The sequence below is a fragment of the Dunckerocampus dactyliophorus genome, chromosome 5, assembly GCF_027744805.1.
Source record: "Dunckerocampus dactyliophorus isolate RoL2022-P2 chromosome 5, RoL_Ddac_1.1, whole genome shotgun sequence".
Lineage (NCBI taxonomy): Eukaryota > Metazoa > Chordata > Actinopteri > Syngnathiformes > Syngnathidae > Dunckerocampus > Dunckerocampus dactyliophorus.
The window spans coordinates 28,538,068-28,558,795 of record NC_072823.1 but is presented as its reverse complement, the minus strand read 5'-3'; the positions used below and the strand labels follow the sequence as shown (position 1 = coordinate 28,558,795).

The 20,728-nt window shown below is 38.2% G+C and overlaps 1 protein-coding gene across 6 annotated transcripts in view; it reads right to left on the bottom strand.

Annotated features, from left to right (window-relative positions):
- Positions 1-20,728, bottom strand: part of plxnb2b (plexin b2b) — a 253,747-nt gene that overhangs the window by 26,878 nt on the left and 206,141 nt on the right. For all 6 annotated transcript variants that reach the window (XM_054775448.1, XM_054775449.1, XM_054775450.1 and 3 more), the window contains 10 exons: positions 18,055-18,237; positions 16,643-16,736; positions 14,346-14,543; positions 9,937-10,116; positions 7,811-7,947; positions 6,431-6,531; positions 5,339-5,568; positions 4,202-4,383; positions 1,891-1,957; positions 1,511-1,657 (listed from right to left, as the gene is read on the bottom strand). In XM_054775448.1, the coding sequence (XP_054631423.1) occupies positions 1,511-1,657; positions 1,891-1,957; positions 4,202-4,383; positions 5,339-5,568; positions 6,431-6,531; positions 7,811-7,947; positions 9,937-10,116; positions 14,346-14,543; positions 16,643-16,736; positions 18,055-18,237 (1,519 nt within the window). The remainder of the gene's footprint in view (positions 1-1,510; positions 1,658-1,890; positions 1,958-4,201; positions 4,384-5,338; positions 5,569-6,430; positions 6,532-7,810; positions 7,948-9,936; positions 10,117-14,345; positions 14,544-16,642; positions 16,737-18,054; positions 18,238-20,728) is intronic.

The following is a 20,728-nucleotide window of genomic DNA, read 5'->3' as shown; positions in this document are numbered from 1 at the left end:
AGTCAGTCGCTCAATCAGTATTTATACTGCTACTGTACATGCTTGACCAGTAGAGGGCACTGTGACACTGCTAATGTAGCCTTAGAGCTAATGAACCCAACAGAGGAAGAGTTAGACGCTGGGGAGATACAGTGTAAAGCTAAATGGAAAGCTAACTTGTACAACCCGGACAGAGCGTTTGATTAAAGTTTATGAAGAGTTAATAGGCCTGCTTAATTCTACACCACCCACAGAACACTACCTCTTTTAGAAGAGTCTAACCACGACGACCATCGATCCTTTTTTTCAATAACTACTCCCCCAACTCCTCCACAACGACGTATGCTCGACCACTCCTCTTCAAAGGTAAATAACATTTATCATTATGTATTATTATATCATTTTTATTATTGTTTTTTTCATGAATTATCCTCGTTTAATATTACTACTGCATCCAAACTCATATTTACATACATACACATATACTGTATATGTATACACGTACATGTAGTACCTATATCATTGGTAATATTACCTTTTCCCCTTCTTAAGAACACTTCGACATAAGAGCGGTCAACTGGAACCAATTGTGTTCGTAAGTTGGGGACCTAGTGTACTTTACAGTAGATCCCCGCTTTTGGTAAAAAAAAAAAAAAATCCCAAAAAACGCAAGTACAGGAATCCCTCGCTAGTTTGTGCTCCGAATTTCACGGCTTCGCTCAATCACGTTTTTTCAAAAATATATGAATTAATGGTTGACCACAGCCCATTATTAGTCCAAAAATATGCACATTTAAGCAAATTCTACATACTTTTTTGCTTAGATGAAGTATCTTCATGCATAAAAAAGGCTAAATGAAATAAAATACAAATATAAGGCATTCACAAGATTCATTCAAAGACATTGTGATGATACGTATGTCATCTACACTGGTCACTAGGTGTCAGTAATGTTACATTGATGAGGCAATAGCCACCGCAGGAAGTACTGTATAGAAACTGGAAGTAAAAAAGGGTCTTATTTCTGTCTTAAATGTCTATTTTCTCTTGTTATGTGTACTATATTGGGTAATAGGAGTGTAAAAGTGACTATATGGTTGGAAGGCTGGGTGTCTAGAAGGCTCTAATAATGCTGTGAATGTACTTACTGAGGTGGTAAACAAGTTTTCACATCAATTTCAATATCAATTTGCTCGAGCTTGACATTTACCTTTGCTCATCACACCGACAGGAAGGAACCCAACTGGCTACCTCACTCACAGCGCAAGTGAAAATACCACAACCAGTAACACATGTAACTGCACCACACGGGCGACGCGGGTATCGAAATAAACGCTTACACTGTAATATCCATGCAAAACAACACAAGCGTTCGTAACCAGCAAGGCATGCTGGGTAACGTCCTGTTGGGGAAGTGTGCTTGCGTTATCCCTTGAGAGGATCTCATAAAATCCTTGCAGAAACGTGAGGAGTGTACTCACTTGTGTCAGATACTGTAGCTACATGTTAGCGTGTACGTGTGTAATCTCACCAGGACGGAGTACTCCACATCATCACCCAGCAGGCCCGTGTCGTTCAGGGTGTACTTGGCTTTCTTCACTCGGGCGTCCACGGGTCCTTTCTCGATCTGGTGCTTGATGGCGCGGAACAGTTTGTACAAGGGCTCGCCTGCTGAGTCCTGGTGCGCACACACGTGCAAATATCAACACATTTCATAAAGTACTGTATTCATTTCTCTATAAGGACATTTTTATCCAAGAGGACACTGAAGGCAGAATGCGGAGGATAAACTCTAACATAGCAGCATCCAGCGTAAGGTAATGCTTGTGCCATTTTTATACAGTACTTTTTTGTACTATTTATTAGATACCTATCTGATGGACCAATGAGGGACCAGATATGGTGCTGTACCTTTAAGAACTGATAGAGACAGATGGACATCCAGTTGCACAGCATCCTTTCTACCACCGTCTCTGACCTGGAACACACAGTGGATGAGAAATGATTGGATTAGTTGAATCTTTTGGATTTTCATCTACTATACATTTGATATATCAGATCACAATATAAAAATAATAGATTTTATTATGCAGGGAAAATATGAATGATTAATTAGCCTACTTATTTGTATTGTTTATATAATTATTTTAAATGTTAAGTTATTTTTTTTATTCAAGCTATTATTTTATGATCATTAATGATCAATTAATGATGATATAGCCCCCTAATGGGGGTCAAATTCCGTCAAGCACGTACATGTCCATCGGGAGACCTCACCCTTGATTCCTGCGTCTAGTTTTTATTAAATGCATTATTTTATTATCATGAATTCTCAACATTTTTAAAAGGAAAATAAAGCTCAACTGTATTTGAAAGGCTTGATGAGACAAGGAACGAGGCGATTACCCACTGGTAATTCAAACAGAAGACCATATTTAGCCCCCCAAAAAATTAAAGCCGTGGTGAAGTGATGTTTAGAATAAAAATATAATGAAATAAATAAAATGAAATAAGAAAAATAAAACATTTTGATAGCAATTCCTGTCTAAGGTGGGAATGATGTAACATTTAATAAAAAACCCCCCCCATAAATAACACCTAAACGCAATGAAAAAATATAAAAACAAATATCAAACTCATTTAATACAAATGAATTAATTTCAATGATATTTCTTCATGCAAAATTAACAAATCCCAGTATTTCAGTTGTGTCATAAGGTTTTATATCTGCTCTACTAATTTCCATATTTTTGACTACATTTGAAGTATGATATTAGAATGTAAATCAAATGTCAATTAAAAACGTAACATCCAAGCAAATGATGACAGTCTGGACGAGTGTTATTTTTAGCGCTGCTGAGTCTCGCCCAGTGACAGCGTGCAATGCGGTGACGCACGCCGCCGACAGTGTTTGTGCGTTGACGAGGCACACGGCTTCCCCGCCTCGTCACTGTCAGACTATTTCAAACTCACGTCAGCGGACACTTTTGACGGATGCTCGTGACAGACATCCGCCGGGTAGCGGGCGCCCCGTGCACTGACGGCAGTTAGCATGCCTAATTGGATGTCTAGTGTGTAAAAAGTGGGATGGCGGGTGTGGAGGGGGTGCTTGTGTTGGTGCAATGACCTAATCAGCATAATGAGCCTCTCCATTGGGGGATAATTAAGATGCGTATTTGTTTAACAGCCAGTGGCTAAGTGGAGACACACAGCAGACAGTTCAAGTGACATCACCTCATCACAATGACAATGAGGGACGCGCTGACAGACAACAACCCTCACATAATCGCTTAAGTCCAAAAATGAATGGCATAAGTCAGAAAATCCGGCTGGAGACAACCGTAGTGTATCCCTCTGAACATTGTGGATTCATTTTGTACTTGTTGTGGAGACACACAAGCGGAAGAATTGTTAAATGACCGTTTCACCCATCGCTTCAATAAATAGATGTCATACAACTACTGTTATCCATACAAAAAATGTCAACATGTGAAATAAAAACAATGTCAAAGATTGTCATGATTACATGAATTATTAGTAATTGATTAGTCATACAATTGTTGGATTATTTTCATATAACAGTCATGGAATATATTCACTAATTCATGTTTTAAAATGTCTTAATAAACTCATTTTGAGCTTTTACATTCATTTTTTCATGCATGACAATAAAAATGCAAATAAAAATAAATAAATAAATATGATTGTGTCGGTTTTATGAGTTAGGAGGGGGTAAACTGTAAATTTATCACTTTATTGTTTTATTTTTAACAGCAATTTGCAAATTAATTAAGCACAATAGGCAGATTTTTTTGCAGGCATGTCCATTTAAACAAAAACGTTATTATTAACAAAAATAATAATAATAATAATAATAATAATAATAATAATAATAATAATAAAATAAAGAGTGGAGTATGCTATAATTTATTAATGCATTAATTAAAGTGACAATTCACAAATTAATTTGTGCAAAATGTAAATAAAATCTTTATGGTTAGTCAAATAAAAAAAAAACATTTGCCAATCAATAATTACGTGTATTGTACTGCATAAATTATCATTATTAGGGCCGCACGGTGGTCTAGTGGTTAGCATGTTGGCCACACAGTCGCAGTCAGGAGATCGGGAAGATCGGGAATCTCCGTTGGGCATTGTGGAGTTTGCATGTAGTCCCCGTGCAGACATTGGGGTGGGGAAAAAAATGCTGTGAGTCACTCACCGTCGCAACATAAGCTTGGGGTTTTTGCTGTGGACGTACTCCTCCATAAGCTCCAGCAGCAGGGTCCTCATGATGTCCGTGTAGTACTCCAGCTTCCCGTGCAGCGCCACCGTCAACAGTGAGGCGAAGTACACTTTGGCCCTGGCATTGAAGTCATGGCTGCGCTCCAGTGTGCGGATAAACTACCGGCAGAAGCACAGATTAAGCAACGAGGAATCTCGAGACGGAGAGAAAACAGCAATTAGAGGAGCCAGTTTACTCCTGCCAAGGTGTTCCTGCGCCAACACCATCGGAATATTACGAGCCTTCCAATTTTCAATCTTCAGCTTCTCACATCTAATATTAGACTACTGACACACCAGGCACTGCCAGACCAATTTAAAATAGAAGAAATAAAAAGGATCCTTCTGCCTGTGAGATGTAGGTGTGCGAGGCGACACCAAGGACGTGAAGCTTTTAACTTTTTCCCACCTCTGGGCAGAGACAAAAGGTTTGCCTCATTACTTGAGTTTTTTCTTACTGCGAAATATGGCCGCTGACTATGTTGCTACCACTGCTCGGTAGGCGCACTGTTAGCACTTTAGCATCTTGATTTTAGAAGGGTTAACACCAAAATAAAAAACAATCACATCTATGTCACCATCATTATTATTGAACCTTAGATTAATCAAAATTATAGTGCTAACACTCTCCAATAAGCGCAATGTTAGCACTATAGCATCTTGACTTTAGCAGGGTTAGCACTACAATAAAAAACACAATCACATCTATGTCAACGTCATTATTATTGAACCCTAGATTAATCAAAATTACATTGCTAACACTGCCCAATAGGCGCACTGTTAGCACTTTAGCATCTTGATTTTAGCAGGGTTACCACTAAAATAAAAACACAATCACACCTTTGTCAACGGCATTATTGTTGATTGAGCCTTAGATTAATCAAAATTACACTGCTAACACTACCCAATAGGCACACTGTTAGCACTTTCAAAATGTAAACTGAAATGTACTTAAAAAAAGATCAAATAACTATAAATAATCTTTAAGGGGCCCACTGTGGATTTCCAATCCTATATAATTGAAATAGAATGTCTAAGAATGCATGCATCTCCACAGCATCTAACGTGTGCTTACATTGATGAGGAAAGTCTTGGAGTTGAGAAGGTTGGAGAACTGGTTGAGGGCCTGCATCACGGTGGCCCGCCGAGCCTCGGGGATGTCCAGCTTGCCCGTTATCATCACGTCGTTGGCGCCGTCCTTGGAGGGCAGGAAGAAGACACGGTCCGTGTAGGTCTTGTAGTCCAGGAAGGGGATCCGACCCTCGCTCAGGTCGTTTGTGTGGTCCTCCATTTCGATCATGAGGTCTGTTGGAGTTAATTGTCACGTGACAGGAAGTCATTGTAGCTTCCACTCATAAACTATGTTACACTTCGGACCCAAAAAGTCCCTATTATAAAAGTATAACTAACCTGTAATTTGTAAATGTCTTTCTCACTTTCACCACTTTCCCAGTTCAATGTAGTATATCACATGTACTGTATAGGCCAGGGGTCTCAAACACAATTAACCTGGGGGCCGCTGGAGGTAGAGTCTGAGTGAGGCTGGGCCACATCAAGTATTGGGAGTTGGGCTGGGAATCTCGGGGTAGCTCACGATAACAATAATATCTTGATACAGTAATAGGGTGAATCAAAGAAATAAATCATTTCACAGTTTATATTTTGCTGCGTGCAGCTGGGATAGGCTCCAGCTTACCCGTGACCCTAATGAAGACAAGCGCTATAGAAAATGGGTGGAATTTTTTTACCACATTTTTTTACTCACTCACTCTTAGTTCAGTGTAGGCTTATGTGTGCATCCTACGAGTAACATTGGCTTGTCGCAGGCCGTATTACACTCATCTTTGAAGACAAGTCGCAGGCCGCAAAATGTGACTCGGCGGGCCGCAAATGGCCCCCGGGCCACGAGTTTGAGACCCCTGATTGAGAGCTTGTGGGCCACATTTACAGTAGTCTTTCCTGTCAAGTTGCGGGCCGCAAAATGTGACTTGGTGGGCCGCTAATGGCCCGCGGGCCGCGAGTTTGAGACCCCCGGTATAGGGATTCATGGGAAAAACATATGTAGGGATAAAGTATATGCAAATGTGCTACCCCTTGCAATAGAGTGGAGTGTGGAATTAAAAAAAATAGTCATCCAAAACCTAAACCAGCCTAAACCAAAGTGTACCTGTGAATTCTTTCTTGCAGCGGTCTCGTACGCTCTCCTCCAGGTTCTCCAGCTGGTGTTTGACTTTCTCGTACTCTCTCTCCGCCTGTTGACTCTTCCTCCTGAAAAAAAAAGTAAAACCAAGGGAAGGGTTTTTACCTCCTGTTCATTACCTGAATCCAGTTGTTGTACAAAGCTCTGCTGCGTGTTCAAATATTTGCAATCTAAGTGACTGTGATTGCCACTTTTATTATTTTTATGACTGCTTCACACACTTCTGGCTGTCAAATAAATCCCTAAAAAAACATTAGAAGATTAGAAACAAGCAAAAGATTAAATTATAATAACAGTAAGAAATACATAAAGATTGAAATAATTCATTATTAATAAATCTATTCTGCATAATTATATTACACTTATTTTTTTTTGGTGTATATTGTATATATTTTAGTATATGAGTTTCTATAAATGATCTTATTGATATCAGTATATTATTTACATAACTGAGTTGGAATGGTTTCCTATGTATGTATGGATAGTATGGATAGTTTAACAATAATGCTAACGGGATGGATTAAACATGAGGACTGATGCGACTTAGAAAGTGCTGTTTTTCTCTTTTTCCCCCTCATAAAAATGTAGTAAAAGAATGAATAAATAATCATAATAATGTTAATTGAGAATAATTAACTCATTCAATAGCAAAGATGTACTTATACGTTTTTATAAACCCAAACACCCGATCCCGAAAGCGTATTTATACATTTCTTTGCACGAGAGGCAAAAAGAAGTGACGACGCAACCACACTTTAGATGTCACATTTAGAGCCGTTTGAAGCCATAAAAACGGCCACAAGGTGGCAGAAGTGCATTTGGTAAGAGCTCGGCAGGGATCTTTTGCATGTAAAAACACACACGGCACCAAGGAGGAAGTGGAAGAACCTGGAGGAGTGCAGCGTGCAAAAGTCACACGCACGCACATGCGAGTACATGAGAACAAAGTATATGTATGTATGTATTGTTTTATCAATACATATTTACGTTTTGAATTTGAATGAGTTTTGTATTATGTATTTACTCCTTCAAATACAATGAGATATATCAAAATATATAGTTTTCTTTATGAATTGTATGCTAGCATATTGATAATAGATGTTAATGGGTGTTAGTGGGTATAATAAATACAATGACAAATACAATAATCACTTTTAAAAAATTTAATAAAAATCCCAAATAACTTTTTAATAATAATAAACAATACAATTGTTTGATGAACTTTTTGAATAATTCCCAGCGTTTTAATGATTATCATTACAATTATGAAATGGTGACGGTGTACCTAATCTTGTGTCCTGTGAGTGTACAGTAGTACATTGGAGGGACTGGTATGACAGTACGGACCTGTAGCAGTAGACGGAGACGGCAATGATGAGCAGCATGGGCACGATGACAGCAGGGATGATGATGTAGAGCGACAAATCGTTCTTCTTCTCGTACTGCACCGAGCCCACCACCCACTCCCCTTTGCCGAACTTGATCTGTAGATAAAAGACACAAGGAAGAGAGGAGAATGTCATTATCTGGCATACGCTCGCTGCATTTTAGACATTTATTGGGCTATGGCCGGGAGCCAGCGCTAAAAACGGCGATGGAAGGAGGGGGGAAATCTACATAATTGCCAAACAGCTGCAGGACCTTTGAGAGTTTTAAAATGCTGTGGCTCCCCGCTTTAAGTGAACAGATCCAGAAGTGGATTGAGTGTGACACTTCAATCAGGTGCTTTTTCTGTTGGAGGTCGGCTGGGCTATTGAAAATCTAGTAGTGTCGTTTAATTCTTGCAGCTCAGAAATGAAACAACAACTCGCTCGCAGCAAGGTATTTGATATTTGATGGCGACCGGGCACGGTAGACTCCTAGTTGAAGGCCTGGGGTTGGGGTTTTTATTATTTTAGTGTTCCAAAGGGGGAGAAAATGTGATGACAACCATAGAACAGAAAATGGAACTCAGCGCGATGTAGTAAGGAGTACACACGTCTCTGTAGCGGTTGCTCAGTACAACATGATGACAGTAATTGCAATAATATCTGTTGGCTTTATGTGTTTTTCTTTCCCGTGATGCCACTGCAGAAGGGTACCGAGGAAAATATGTGGTGCCAACCATAGAGCAGGAAAGGAACGTGGTACACACTGCTCTGTTTATGGCATGGCTGCTCAGCACAATATGGCGGCAAAAGGGCAACTTCATAGCAATCAATAAAAACACGACTTGAAAGGCTGCTGTATAGAAGTGACATAATAATAATACTAATAACAATTATAAATATAGTATCATCATTATATATAAATATATACATACCTATTTTGTAATATAATGATACAGTATAATAAACATGATTTTGATTGACACTTTGTCTGGCTTTATGTGTATTTTTTCTAGAAGAGGAAATGGAACTTAATGTGACTTAGTAGCATGTCTGTCGTGGCTGTTCAGTACAATATGGTCGCAATAGCTCAACTTACATAAACACAACACGGATGGAGCTGGTGAATAAAAGCAACAAATGAAATCATAAAACACATTAATAATTGTTACAATATTGTAATAATAATAATAATAATAATAATTGGATTGACACTTATCTTGTGTATTGTATTAATGTGTATTTTTGCGATAACAATATAATGATTATAATAATATTATCAGTAATAGTCAAACGACTAATAATATGACTAATAAATAATTATTTCACCTATAATAATAATAATACATTTTTAATGCAATACTATAATAATGATAATAACAATTTTCAGTGACACTTCCTTGGATTTTTTGTTACAACAACCGTGGAACAAGAAATGAACGTGTGTGACGCAGCACGCACGCCTGTCATGGCTGCTCAGTACAATATGGCGAAAATAGGTCAACCGCATAAACAATAAAAACGTGCTTTGAGCTGGTAAATAGAAATAAAACATAACAGTAACAATACTATTTTTTATTCAGTCATTCATGAATGAATGATGATTTTATACTAATCATAAACAAATATAATAATAACATTAATTTTGATGGAGACCTCTCTGCCTTTACTAGTAGTGTATGATGACAACCATAAAACAGGAAATGGAACTTATTGTTACGTAGCAAGAAGCTTTCACATACATTCACATTCACTACATCGAAATAATAATAATAATTACATCGCATTGCATAATAAAGAGCTGGAGAATAATATGCATTAGTAACTAATCAGATAATTACAATTTCATATAAATAGACCGTTTTCACTTTTGATTGGTGGTTTTTTTGGCAGATAGGTTCACGTTATACTAGTTAATTTGACTTATTTTTACACTTCAATATGCCCTGTACAGTCAAAAAAGGCTTTAAGATGGCGACAGTTTGACACTGGAACAGATTGTGTCTCCATCCACTGCGTCGGCACAACGATGGACTCGTCGCTACGAAACAACAAGGACTACGAAAGAAGCGCTGATTTGAGATAAACAGGCGATGCCTTTCTGACCATTAGATCCAGCAGCTCGGGCCGAGTGTCGCGGCGCTGCCTGCGGGAGCGAGCACGGGGCTGGGTGGAGGGCGGGTCCAGGAACAGCTTGTCGTCCTGGAGGGTGTTGACCACGCAGGGGACGTCGCCCACGAAGGCCTGAGCCTCCTTGGCCGTCATGGCTTTGGAGAAGCCTCGACCCTGCAGGAAGGACAATTTGCAGTTTAGAATACACTATGTGTGTAGTTATTTTTGAGTCATTTTGTTAATGATAACATTTTTTCAAACTTGGCAGGTCTGTTGGTGTTGTTATTCACAATTGAAGGATGTTTTGGACATGTAATTATGTCTATTTCAAAAGTATTATATACAGTATTTGTATTGTATTCATAAAAAAAAAAAAATAAATAAATGCATTTCAAAAACAAATAAAATAAACATGTGAAAAAAAGTATAAATAAATAATGATTAAAAATGACTTAAATAAGTGTAAAAAAATAGCAAAAGTAAAAATGAGTTTAAAAAAAGTGTAAAAAAACACGACAAATAAAAATTTAAAAAAAATTGTACATTAAATAATAATTAAAAATGACTTAATTAAAAGTGTAAAATAATAATAATAAATAAAAATGATTTAATAATAGTGTTAAAATAAATATTACTCCAAAAATTACTCAAATATGCACGTAAAAAAATTAAAAATGACAAGCCTTCAGTTGGTCATGGATCACATGACTCATTTACATGAAGTGTGGTTATCCTTTAAATGTTTCTCAGAAGATACACTGAGCCCCCCGACACTCATGTACAACTGTAATAAGCCCTTAAGGGGGCGATGATTAGTTATGGCAATGGTTTTGTTATTTTTAAACATGCTTAGAAGTACCTCGCCATTTTGCACTTCAAGTGTTGCGACTTCACTCCATCATGGTTTTTCAAAAATATACTAATAATAAATTATTGATGTTACGTGGTTGAATACGGGCTATTATTAATCAAAATGAAGCATTGTCGAGCATAAAATCGGCTAAATGAAGTAAAATGCAACTATAATGCATTCAGAAGATGCATTCAATGACATTGTGATGGTCACTACACTGGTCATTAAGTGCAACGTTGCCTCAAGTCACACCCCTTTCCACACCTCCACTTCACCAGAGAAGGTCAATGTACTAATGTGACTAATGTACGTGGTTGTCCATATTGAAAGAGCCTTGATTGCATTTTACCGTTACGAGACACTACGGAGCAGCTAAGACACGCACCACCAGACTTTTACACAGCTTTCTTCCTCAAGCCATTACCAAAATGGATAATGCACAAAAAACATAAGGCTTGTGCAAGAAATCGGGACTATTTTAGCTACTATTTGCTTTGTGTACGCATGTGTGCAGTATTTCTTTTTATATCGTTTTCATGCCTTGCTTAGTAAGAGTAAGTTTACGCAGCCCAGACACTACCCACACAAATAAAAGCTGTGGTAAGACAAATAAATGTTGCTATTGATGACATACTTGATGTATGTAACGCAAAAGCAGTCTTATTTTTAACATACGACTTCACGTCACCACCTAATAGGAATTTGTTTCACTTTGATGTTTTGTTGTTACGCAAATTTGGAGCGGCCGGACCGAAGCAGGACGTCTGTCTGTGACGGCTAATAAGGACCATGACAGAGAGGACAAAATAATATCAACAACCATAATGATAATACTGCATTGAAACAGTCACACATATTAGTAGTAATAGAAGCGATGAAATTATTATCTATGATAGTGATCAGAATGACAATAACTTTGATAGTTATAATAAAAAAACAATTTATAATTAAAAAAAGACATTATACATGTACTGTATGTAAAGACAAATCTTTCTGTTTTTATTAGTTATTTGTGTCAACATTTTAGCTCTTTCCAGTTACCTTATACCTTATATACCCTATAGGTTCCACAAATAGCCCCTGATTCACACTTTGGACACCCATGCGTGTTTTGTCAGGAAGGCGAGTGTGTCCAAGCTCTGCCTTCTTGGCGACTGGTTTATGGAACTGATTTATGGATTTTATGTAATGATTTCCAATCTAATTTTAGAATTATTTTATGAAGTGATTTTACCCTTCTTTTCTGTGAATTACCTTGTGTACGAATGGTGCTCTATAAATAAACTCGCCTTGCCTTACGATGTTGGTCTGAGGCTGGGTTGCATTATGGAGTTTTTTTTTTTTTAACAGCTTTCAGACATTCGTTGCATGGCGTTACAAAAACGGAGCTCACTCCTGCGAGCCTGCTCACTGGATGCTTTTTGTTTTTTGTATTTAATTACTGAATAAATACATGACGCAAAAAACACTTAAATGTGTATCCTTGCCAAATATAGCGACCATGTTGCTAAATTGTCAACATGAATCTCTTCTATGAGGTGTGTTATGAAACAAAACCAGTGATCGCTGGTGTTTGAAGGCTGGCGTTGAAGCAAATGCAATGAGCGTCAATACATCAATAGAACCGCTCGGTGATTAAGGGTGCAGACAAGTCTGAACATCTATGTGGGTTGATCTGACAAATCTTTAAGTAAAGTTGATCAAATGTAGAATTACTACAGCTTGGACATTAACAGGTGGCAAGTAGCTATTTAACTCCTCTCACGTCAGGTCGTGTTTTTATACATCACTTACTTTGCGTAGAAAACGGCATATGGCAACTTTCCCGCCCTGTTTTGTGCGTACGCAAGCTTTATAGATGAGACGCCAGAACAGGAAGTAAAAAAAGTGTGAGAGTTTACACTGTATGTCTTATTTCCTCTTATTACGTCTACTATATTGGGTCATAGGAATATAACAGTGACTATAGGGGTGTTACTTCATATCTAGAGGGCTCTAATAATGTTAAAAAGTGTATCTAGAAGGTCGTAAACAGGTTTTCCATGCTCTAACCATGAAATGATTCCATTTGTAAATAAGGAATCCCACCTCGCGGAAACTCACTGATCATGGTCGCGCCTAGAATTGATTAACCGCAATAAACGAGGGATTACTGTACATACTGTAAATAAAGGAGTAAAAGTTGACAGAAACATTGTGTCATAAATACATGCAGGATATACTGTATGGTAAACAATACCTTCATTAAATTACATAAAAAAGGTTATACTGGTAATTAAATTAGCTTATACCTATTTATTAATTACCAATTAATTCATCCTTTGAGCTCCTGGCTCAATTTGTTCCATAATTTAATTCCACATGCATATATGGATGATAAGAAGGAAGCTGAGAATCATCATTTCATCACTGCATAAGCCGGATCTATTTATTCTTACACATTCTCTATTCTTTTCTACGCGTTAAAAACAGGAAGTGACCAAAGTGTCAGTCAAGGGTTCAAATATTAAAAGGAGTGCTTCTTCCTGCTCCTTTTCGGACATGTTGAATCGTGCAAACATTCTGATGTATTACAATGTAACCCTGCTTAGCATGCCTGAAACATGCTAAACATGCTAGCACTTTTAAACTACACTTTCTAATTCCAACTACATCTTAAGACGAAAAATGCACAAACAGAATAAACAATATTTTGTTTTCCACCTCCCATCAGGCTTTAATCCTCCTATGTGAATGTCACTTTAGAGCTCAATTTAAATATTGTTTAACGGTAATCCCCACGTCCCCTCAAGATGCAAAGTAATGTCATGCAAAAAGAAAAAGAAAAAGAGTTTAAAGAGTCATCCAGGACACCCTTGAACGCACCACTTCGGCTTAAGGGTGTAATCACAAGTCTAAAGCCATTAAATTCCATTTCAAAAATTGGACTTCGTACACAATCACATTATTATTAAATGCAGCTATTGTGCAAGACCAAGATTTGTTTGTTTGTTCAGTCACATGATCGAGATCATCATCGCCATCAGCAGAATCAAAGCACCGTCATCCTGACGGTCTAGGGTGTACCCCGCCTCTCGCCCAAAGTCAGCTGGGATAGGATAGGATACCCCCTTGACCCTAGTGAGGACAAGCGGCATAGAAAATGGATGGATGGATGTTAGGCTTGCAATGTTTATAGAATTATGTGTGACTGCATTATTTATTATTGTTGATTATTATTATGGAAGATTTTATATAATATTATTATGTTTTATTTTATATTCTAACACTTTTACTCTTATTTTGTTATTGTTATTATTATTATTAAAAGGCAATATCATTTTTTAATTTGTTGCATGAACAGATCGTAAATGGCGCTCTACAAACTAAACCAGAGGTGTTCAAGCTTCGGCCCATGGTCCATCTGGGGCCCGCAGCTCATATTTTTCTGAAAATAAAATGCACCACATTTGCCGTCAGGACATGAAAAAGGAGGACCAGAACTACATTAAAAATGGAATTAAACCCTCGCTGGACAAACAAACTGCGCTGCACTGCAGCATGTACTCACGTTAACGATGATGATGCTGGCCTCCGTGAAGAGCCTCTTGGGTAGCTCGTAGAAGACGGGGTCTGGGTGGTAGTCGAAGTTCTTTAGCTCCTTCTCCCAGTTGTCCAGCTGGATGTACGTCCTGGCGTGCTGACTCAGCGAGCCATTGACCGTCGGGGAGCGGAACTGGATGACGGTGTCGTTCTTCTCGTGCGCCGCCTGAACGCAGCCAAGTAAAATAAGTGCACAGTAACAAGTCAGGGTGACATAAAGGGCATAAAAGGATATGAGGCAGGATGTTAGACGTCATTAAAGCGGCAGAAAGTGGCTGTTTGAGGACGTCAACTCGTGTTTTAATCGCCACGCTCGTAAAAGCTTCATCTGTCAGTCCCAGGCCCGAGCTTGTTTTAACAATATGCGGATATTTTTGCCGCCGTGCGATGGCTCGGTGACAACTCCACGCCGGCTCATTAAAAAAATACAACAACTGGTACGACGTGACAACGTGAGCATGTGCCTTCCTGTGACAAGCACAGCAAGTTCAAGCTGTCGTCAGCGATGGCGGCAAACTTTCACACCGCCATCATCACCTCCTACGTCAACATCTGCTACCTATCAGGCGCTCGGTGGCCGCCAGGAGAATTGATTGTTGGAGGCAGGCGATAATTGGCTGTTATTCCTGAAAATGTGAAAACATTATACACGATGGTAATCATTTGGAGTGCATGAGAAACTGTAGCTGACTTGCACCGCAGCAGCAGAACCAATGTTGTAATAGTGGTCAGGAGACAGCATTAATAAAGCGCATGCAGGGGTAGATGAAACTGGTGTATGTTGACCACTCGTGATACTCGACACTCGACATTTTAGCTTTTTCTCATTACATTATGCCTTTTTGCTCTATTTTTCAACTTTTGCTGGGTTTTTGTTTATTTCTGCAATCAGCCACGTTCCACAAGTGGCCCCTGCACTTCACTGTGGACAATCATGTGTGTTTTGTCAGGAAGGCGAGTGTGTCCCAGCTCCAACTTGTTGGTGATATTGGTCAGAGACTGGGTTGCATTATGGAGGGTTTTATTTATTTATTTATTTATCTATCTATTTTTTACAGCTTTCAAGCGTGCATTGCAAGGCGTTACAGAGATGCAGCTCACTCCCGCAAACCTGCTTTGTGGTTGCTTCACCTTTGTTGATGGCTTGTATTTAATTACTGAAGAAACACATGACGCAAGAAACACTTAAATGCGCACCCTCACTTGCTATACATATATATAGCTTCTATCTATGAGGTGTGTTATGAAACAAAACCGGTGATCGCTGGTGCTTGAAAGCTCGTCACATTTTCATCTTGCGAGACACCCTAATGAATATAATATTGATATTTGTATTTACATTGATAGATTTTATATGATATCTTTTTTTCCTCAACGTAAATGAGTGTAGTTCATAAAGTACTACAAGAAAGTGCAGAAGAGGCTGAGCAGCAATGTAATGTGCATGTTGATACAAGAGGCCAGCAGACACGCCGAGTGAAAATGCTTGGCTGAACTTAAAACCACAACAAGCTTAAGAAGGTGACCAGCCGAGGCCTTTGAGATAACACTTTTCATCCACTCTTATTTTTATGGCAGCCTTTCAAATCGCTCCCTCATCGGCGGGAGGGAAGAGAAGTTGGGGGGGGGAGACTTGGCCCGAGAGTCGGGTGATAAAGAGCAACATAATCTCCCGCAAACCTTAATACCGGTATTAAATTCATCCCTGTAAAAGGAAATGATCAACATTTTTTTTTTTTGCTGCTGCTTAGCGCTCACCGCTAACACTGCAGGACAGGCAAGCTGCCCGCCGCTACTTTTAAGTTCCCCCATTTCCTCTTCACAGTCAATCTTGCTTTCTTAAGCTGAAGGGGGACGCAGTGTCTTTGGTGGGTGGGTGGGTTGGGGGTGCTATCTGCAATCCTACAGGTTTTAGGATTTATGGACTGGGAAGGAGGATGAAGTAACACTGGATTAAGTAATCTCAGGGATCTGGCGGGAGGGGAAGCGTGTCGGCGCGGAAGAAGACGAAGAAATGCTTGACGAGGCCAGGAATGAATCACCGCTGTACTCGTGGGCTCGGGAGATGGATGGACAGGCGGCAGGACGGGTACAGATAATAAAAAAAATGAAGAAGCAGTGAGCGCATTCAAGAAGGGAAAATGAAGAGAGGAAAGGAATGATGATTGCGTGAGAAGAGATTGATGGGGACAATAGGGAGAGGATAGTGCAGATAATTATGGGGACTGAAAAAGAAATGGAACACACACACACAAGCACACACACCTCAAATGATGTCGAGTTGTCTCCCTGGACCTTCATGACGGCTCGTTGGATGATATCAAAACCTGAGCCAGTCACGACAATGTTTCTGCCACCGCTGCAACACAAACACACAAAAGTGTCAAAGTGAAAGCAACGTGATTTTTGTCCCAATAAAAACTTTTTTCCGGTGTCTGAATTACGATTCAACGCCCCCAGAAGTGGAAAAATATGCCTCAAAAATTGTCTGTAAGTAGAGCATTTATGTGTTTCGCTTTTTCATTGGTTTATTTTGGGTGTTTTTTGCAAGATGCCAAAAAAAGAAGGGTACCAGTGATGGCATAGAAGACACGTGCGAAGATAACCATAGAACCGGAAATGCCACATAGGAAAGTGTTTTCTCAATAAAATATGAGCAATTCAGTAATTAAATACACACACACATGCACGCGCACACACACACGCACACACATATATACTTTTTTACCAGTGGATGATAACATAAATACAGTTATTATACACTACATTTAGTAATATCACCAATCTTTATTAAAGGAAAATTCTCATTTCATTCATGCCATTAATTAATACATATTTACTACATTTTAAATACATTAAATTAGTTATTAATTATTTGAAAAAATGTATAAATATTTTAGTCATTAAATTTTTAATTCATTAAAATGTATTTTCTTAATTTTAATTAGCTCAAATTTATTTTGATTAAAACTTTTTTAATTGCAAACACTTTCAAGTTCCCCCACCGTTGATCTTAGCTTTAAACTTTTAGATCAGTCAAATGTAAAATTAAATGTTTAATTAATTAAATGTTAAATAACATTTTCAATTTTAAAAAAAAAGATTGCATTAATTACAATTATTTTTTTTTATTTACTTTATTGCAGACACTTTCATGTTCCCCCTACTGTTGAAGAGTGAGAAGCTTTAAAATTTTAAATCAATTATATGTAAAATTACATTTTTAATTATATCTATATATATATCTATATATATATATATATATATATATATATATATATATATCTATATATATATATATATATAGTATCATTACTATTTATTTTATACATTTTGATGAAATAAAATTAATTTATATATATGTATATATATATATATATTTAGTATCATTACAATTTATTTTATACATTTTGATGAAATAATAATAAATAAAATAATAAATAATAAAATTAATTTTATTAACACTTTCATAGTATAGTAGCTATAGTATAGTTAGACCCTGGAACAGACAAATTAACTTTACATTGTTTCCTATGGGAGAAGTTATTTATTGCATGAATCACAACTTGTAAGTCAACCACCGTCACTACTTTTTGCACATTCTTGGTAATGAAGTACCTTGATGATATACCTAGTACTAATAGTAATAGTACTTTGGATGGTTATATTGCACTGACCAGACAAAACTTGCTTTGGGTTGATGGTCCAGCATGGTGGGGTTCTCCAAGAATTGGAAAGCACTGTGGACGTATGTCAGGGTGCTCGTCCCATACTTCACCATGACGGAGAGGGGGTCAGAGGGCACCTTATCAGCTCGGTACTCTCCTGTCCTGCAAGTGATTTCTGCTCCGAAGTGTTCCCTGCCGACAACGGGACAAAAACACTCAGAGGTGGCGGCAGGGCTGCGGATGCGGTGGTCTGACAGCTTGTTAATACGGGCTTTGCCGTACCTCCAGCTCGTTATTTTTTTTTATTTTTTGGCTGCTACCTCAGCCTCAAATGTCACAGAGGACTGGAGTTGTTGGGGGATAAAAGTAGACGTAAAAGTAAGTTGCCGCATTGGCAAATACATGCTGCTTACATTACTTTATACTATAAAATCAAACTGGGTAACAAATGCATAAAGAGTGCAGAGTGTGTGTTTTGGATAACATTGTAATGGGCATACCAGACCAGCAGTTGGCGCTGTCAAGTCCTTCCTGGTCTTATCAAAAATGTCTGACATAGCTTTAGCCTTTGCACCATCCCCTCAGACTAGAGCTGTCCTATCTAGTGTTTGAGCATGAACTGATGAAGCCTGCTCTGACGAGAGTAGAACTAGTTGAACTAGTAGTGTTGCTATTCATCTAATGTGGCTCTAATATTCCCTTCATAGAGTCATTTGCTATGAAGATAGGACAGGCCTAGAGATGCCCTGTCTTATTTAGTCTTTGTCTTTTCTACTCTATCTCATCTTTAAACATGAACTCATCAGTTCATGAACTCCTTTCATCAGTTCATACTCAAAGACTAGCTAGGACAGCTAGAGTCATGTCTATGAATCCTGCTCGGCAGGGGTGTAACGATTCATCCACTACATCGATGTATTGATTTATATTCCTATGATCCAAGTACATCGATCTGTGTTCAGCAAGTTGCCATTCTATCATTGTTTCAAAGGTAATCAATCGATTGCATCGATACCAGGAAATAAAGCATTGAATTTCAGCACGGGAGGCTTTATATGGATGTGTACCTTCTTTAGCACTTGTAATGATAGACTTTAAACGTTACTCGTGTAACAGTTTGATTTGGCGTAAGTTGATTAGTCATGCCTTTTGAGTGGGGCGCATGGATGACGTCATGTAAAGGCAGAAATCAATCCCCAGAAGTAAGCGATGGTAGAGCCTAGGAAAGGATGTAGGATATAAATTCACTTGAGTATCCATCTGCAGATGAACTTTCCTTAAAATGTGATGCTGCGAAATATGTTAATTTGCCCCGGGATTGCTGTGTACATGCAATTTGTAGTGTGGCGCGGAAACGAATATGTGCAAGGCATACATGAAAATTATGACACTTGATTTTCTTTCCTGGACTTTTTGATGATTGAAAAAATGTTAACAGCTACACTGTTGACTTTTAAAAGACATGTCACAGCCTAAGTTATTATATATTTTGTAGTACAGTTGTGCTACTCATTTATGAATGTGACCTTCATGTGTAAAGTGCCATGAGATAACTGCTGTTGTGATTTGGCGCGATATAAATATAAACTGAATTGAATTGAATACTTGCCAAGGTCCGTGGGTCGATCCCAGCTTTTGTCTTGGCTCAATGTTAAAGCAACGGGAACCAATGGCACTGCACTAGGCCCCCAACTTACGAACATCCGACATGCAAACTCTCAGCGATACGAACAAAAGCCGACTGGTCTATTTTTTTAATGGATTTTGCCTTTTAGTACATTAACGCCATTATTTATACTGCTACATGCTTGACCAGTAGAGGGCACTGTAACAATGGGACCAACAGACGCTGGAGAGAAAGCTACATGGAAAGCTAAATTGCAGCTGTATGATACAACCTGCTTAATTCTACACCACCCACAGAACACTACCTCTTTTAGAAGAGTCTAACGACGACGACCATTTGTCCTTTTTCAATATCGCTTCCTCCAACTCCACCACAATGACGTATGCTCAACCACTCCTCTTCAAAGGTAAATAACATTTATCATTACGTATTATTATATCACTTTTATTATTGTTTTTTTCGTTTAATATTACTACTGCATCCAAACTCATATTTACATGCATACACATATACTGTATATGTATACACGTACATGTAGTACCTATATCATTGGTAATATTACCTTTTCCCCTACTTAAGAACAATTCATAAGAACGGTCGTCTGGAACCAGTTGTGTTCGTTGGTTGGGGACTTAGTGTATTTGTAATGTGCTCTAACTTCTTTAATACTTGGGGTAGACAAGTGGATGGGGTATCAAATTAAAGTTCAAGTCATGTTTTATCAGACAGAATTAATCACAGACTGGATTTCATTCAACCTGTTAATTCATTTATTGCTAATTCAACCTGAAGTATTGGCTGCACTTTATTCAAATAAAATGTGAATGCCTTTGCCATTTATTGTTGATTACTTGTTTGTTTATATTCATAATTAATAGGGATGTCCGATATTGGCTTTTTGGCCGATAACCAATATGCCGATATTGTCCAAATCTCAATTTCCGATTCCGATATGAACCGATAGCCATACTGATCTGTGTAACATCACATATCTTTTTCTTGAGTAAAATTGTTGTAAAGTAACAATACTCTTAAATGAGTACAGTTGTTTTGTTG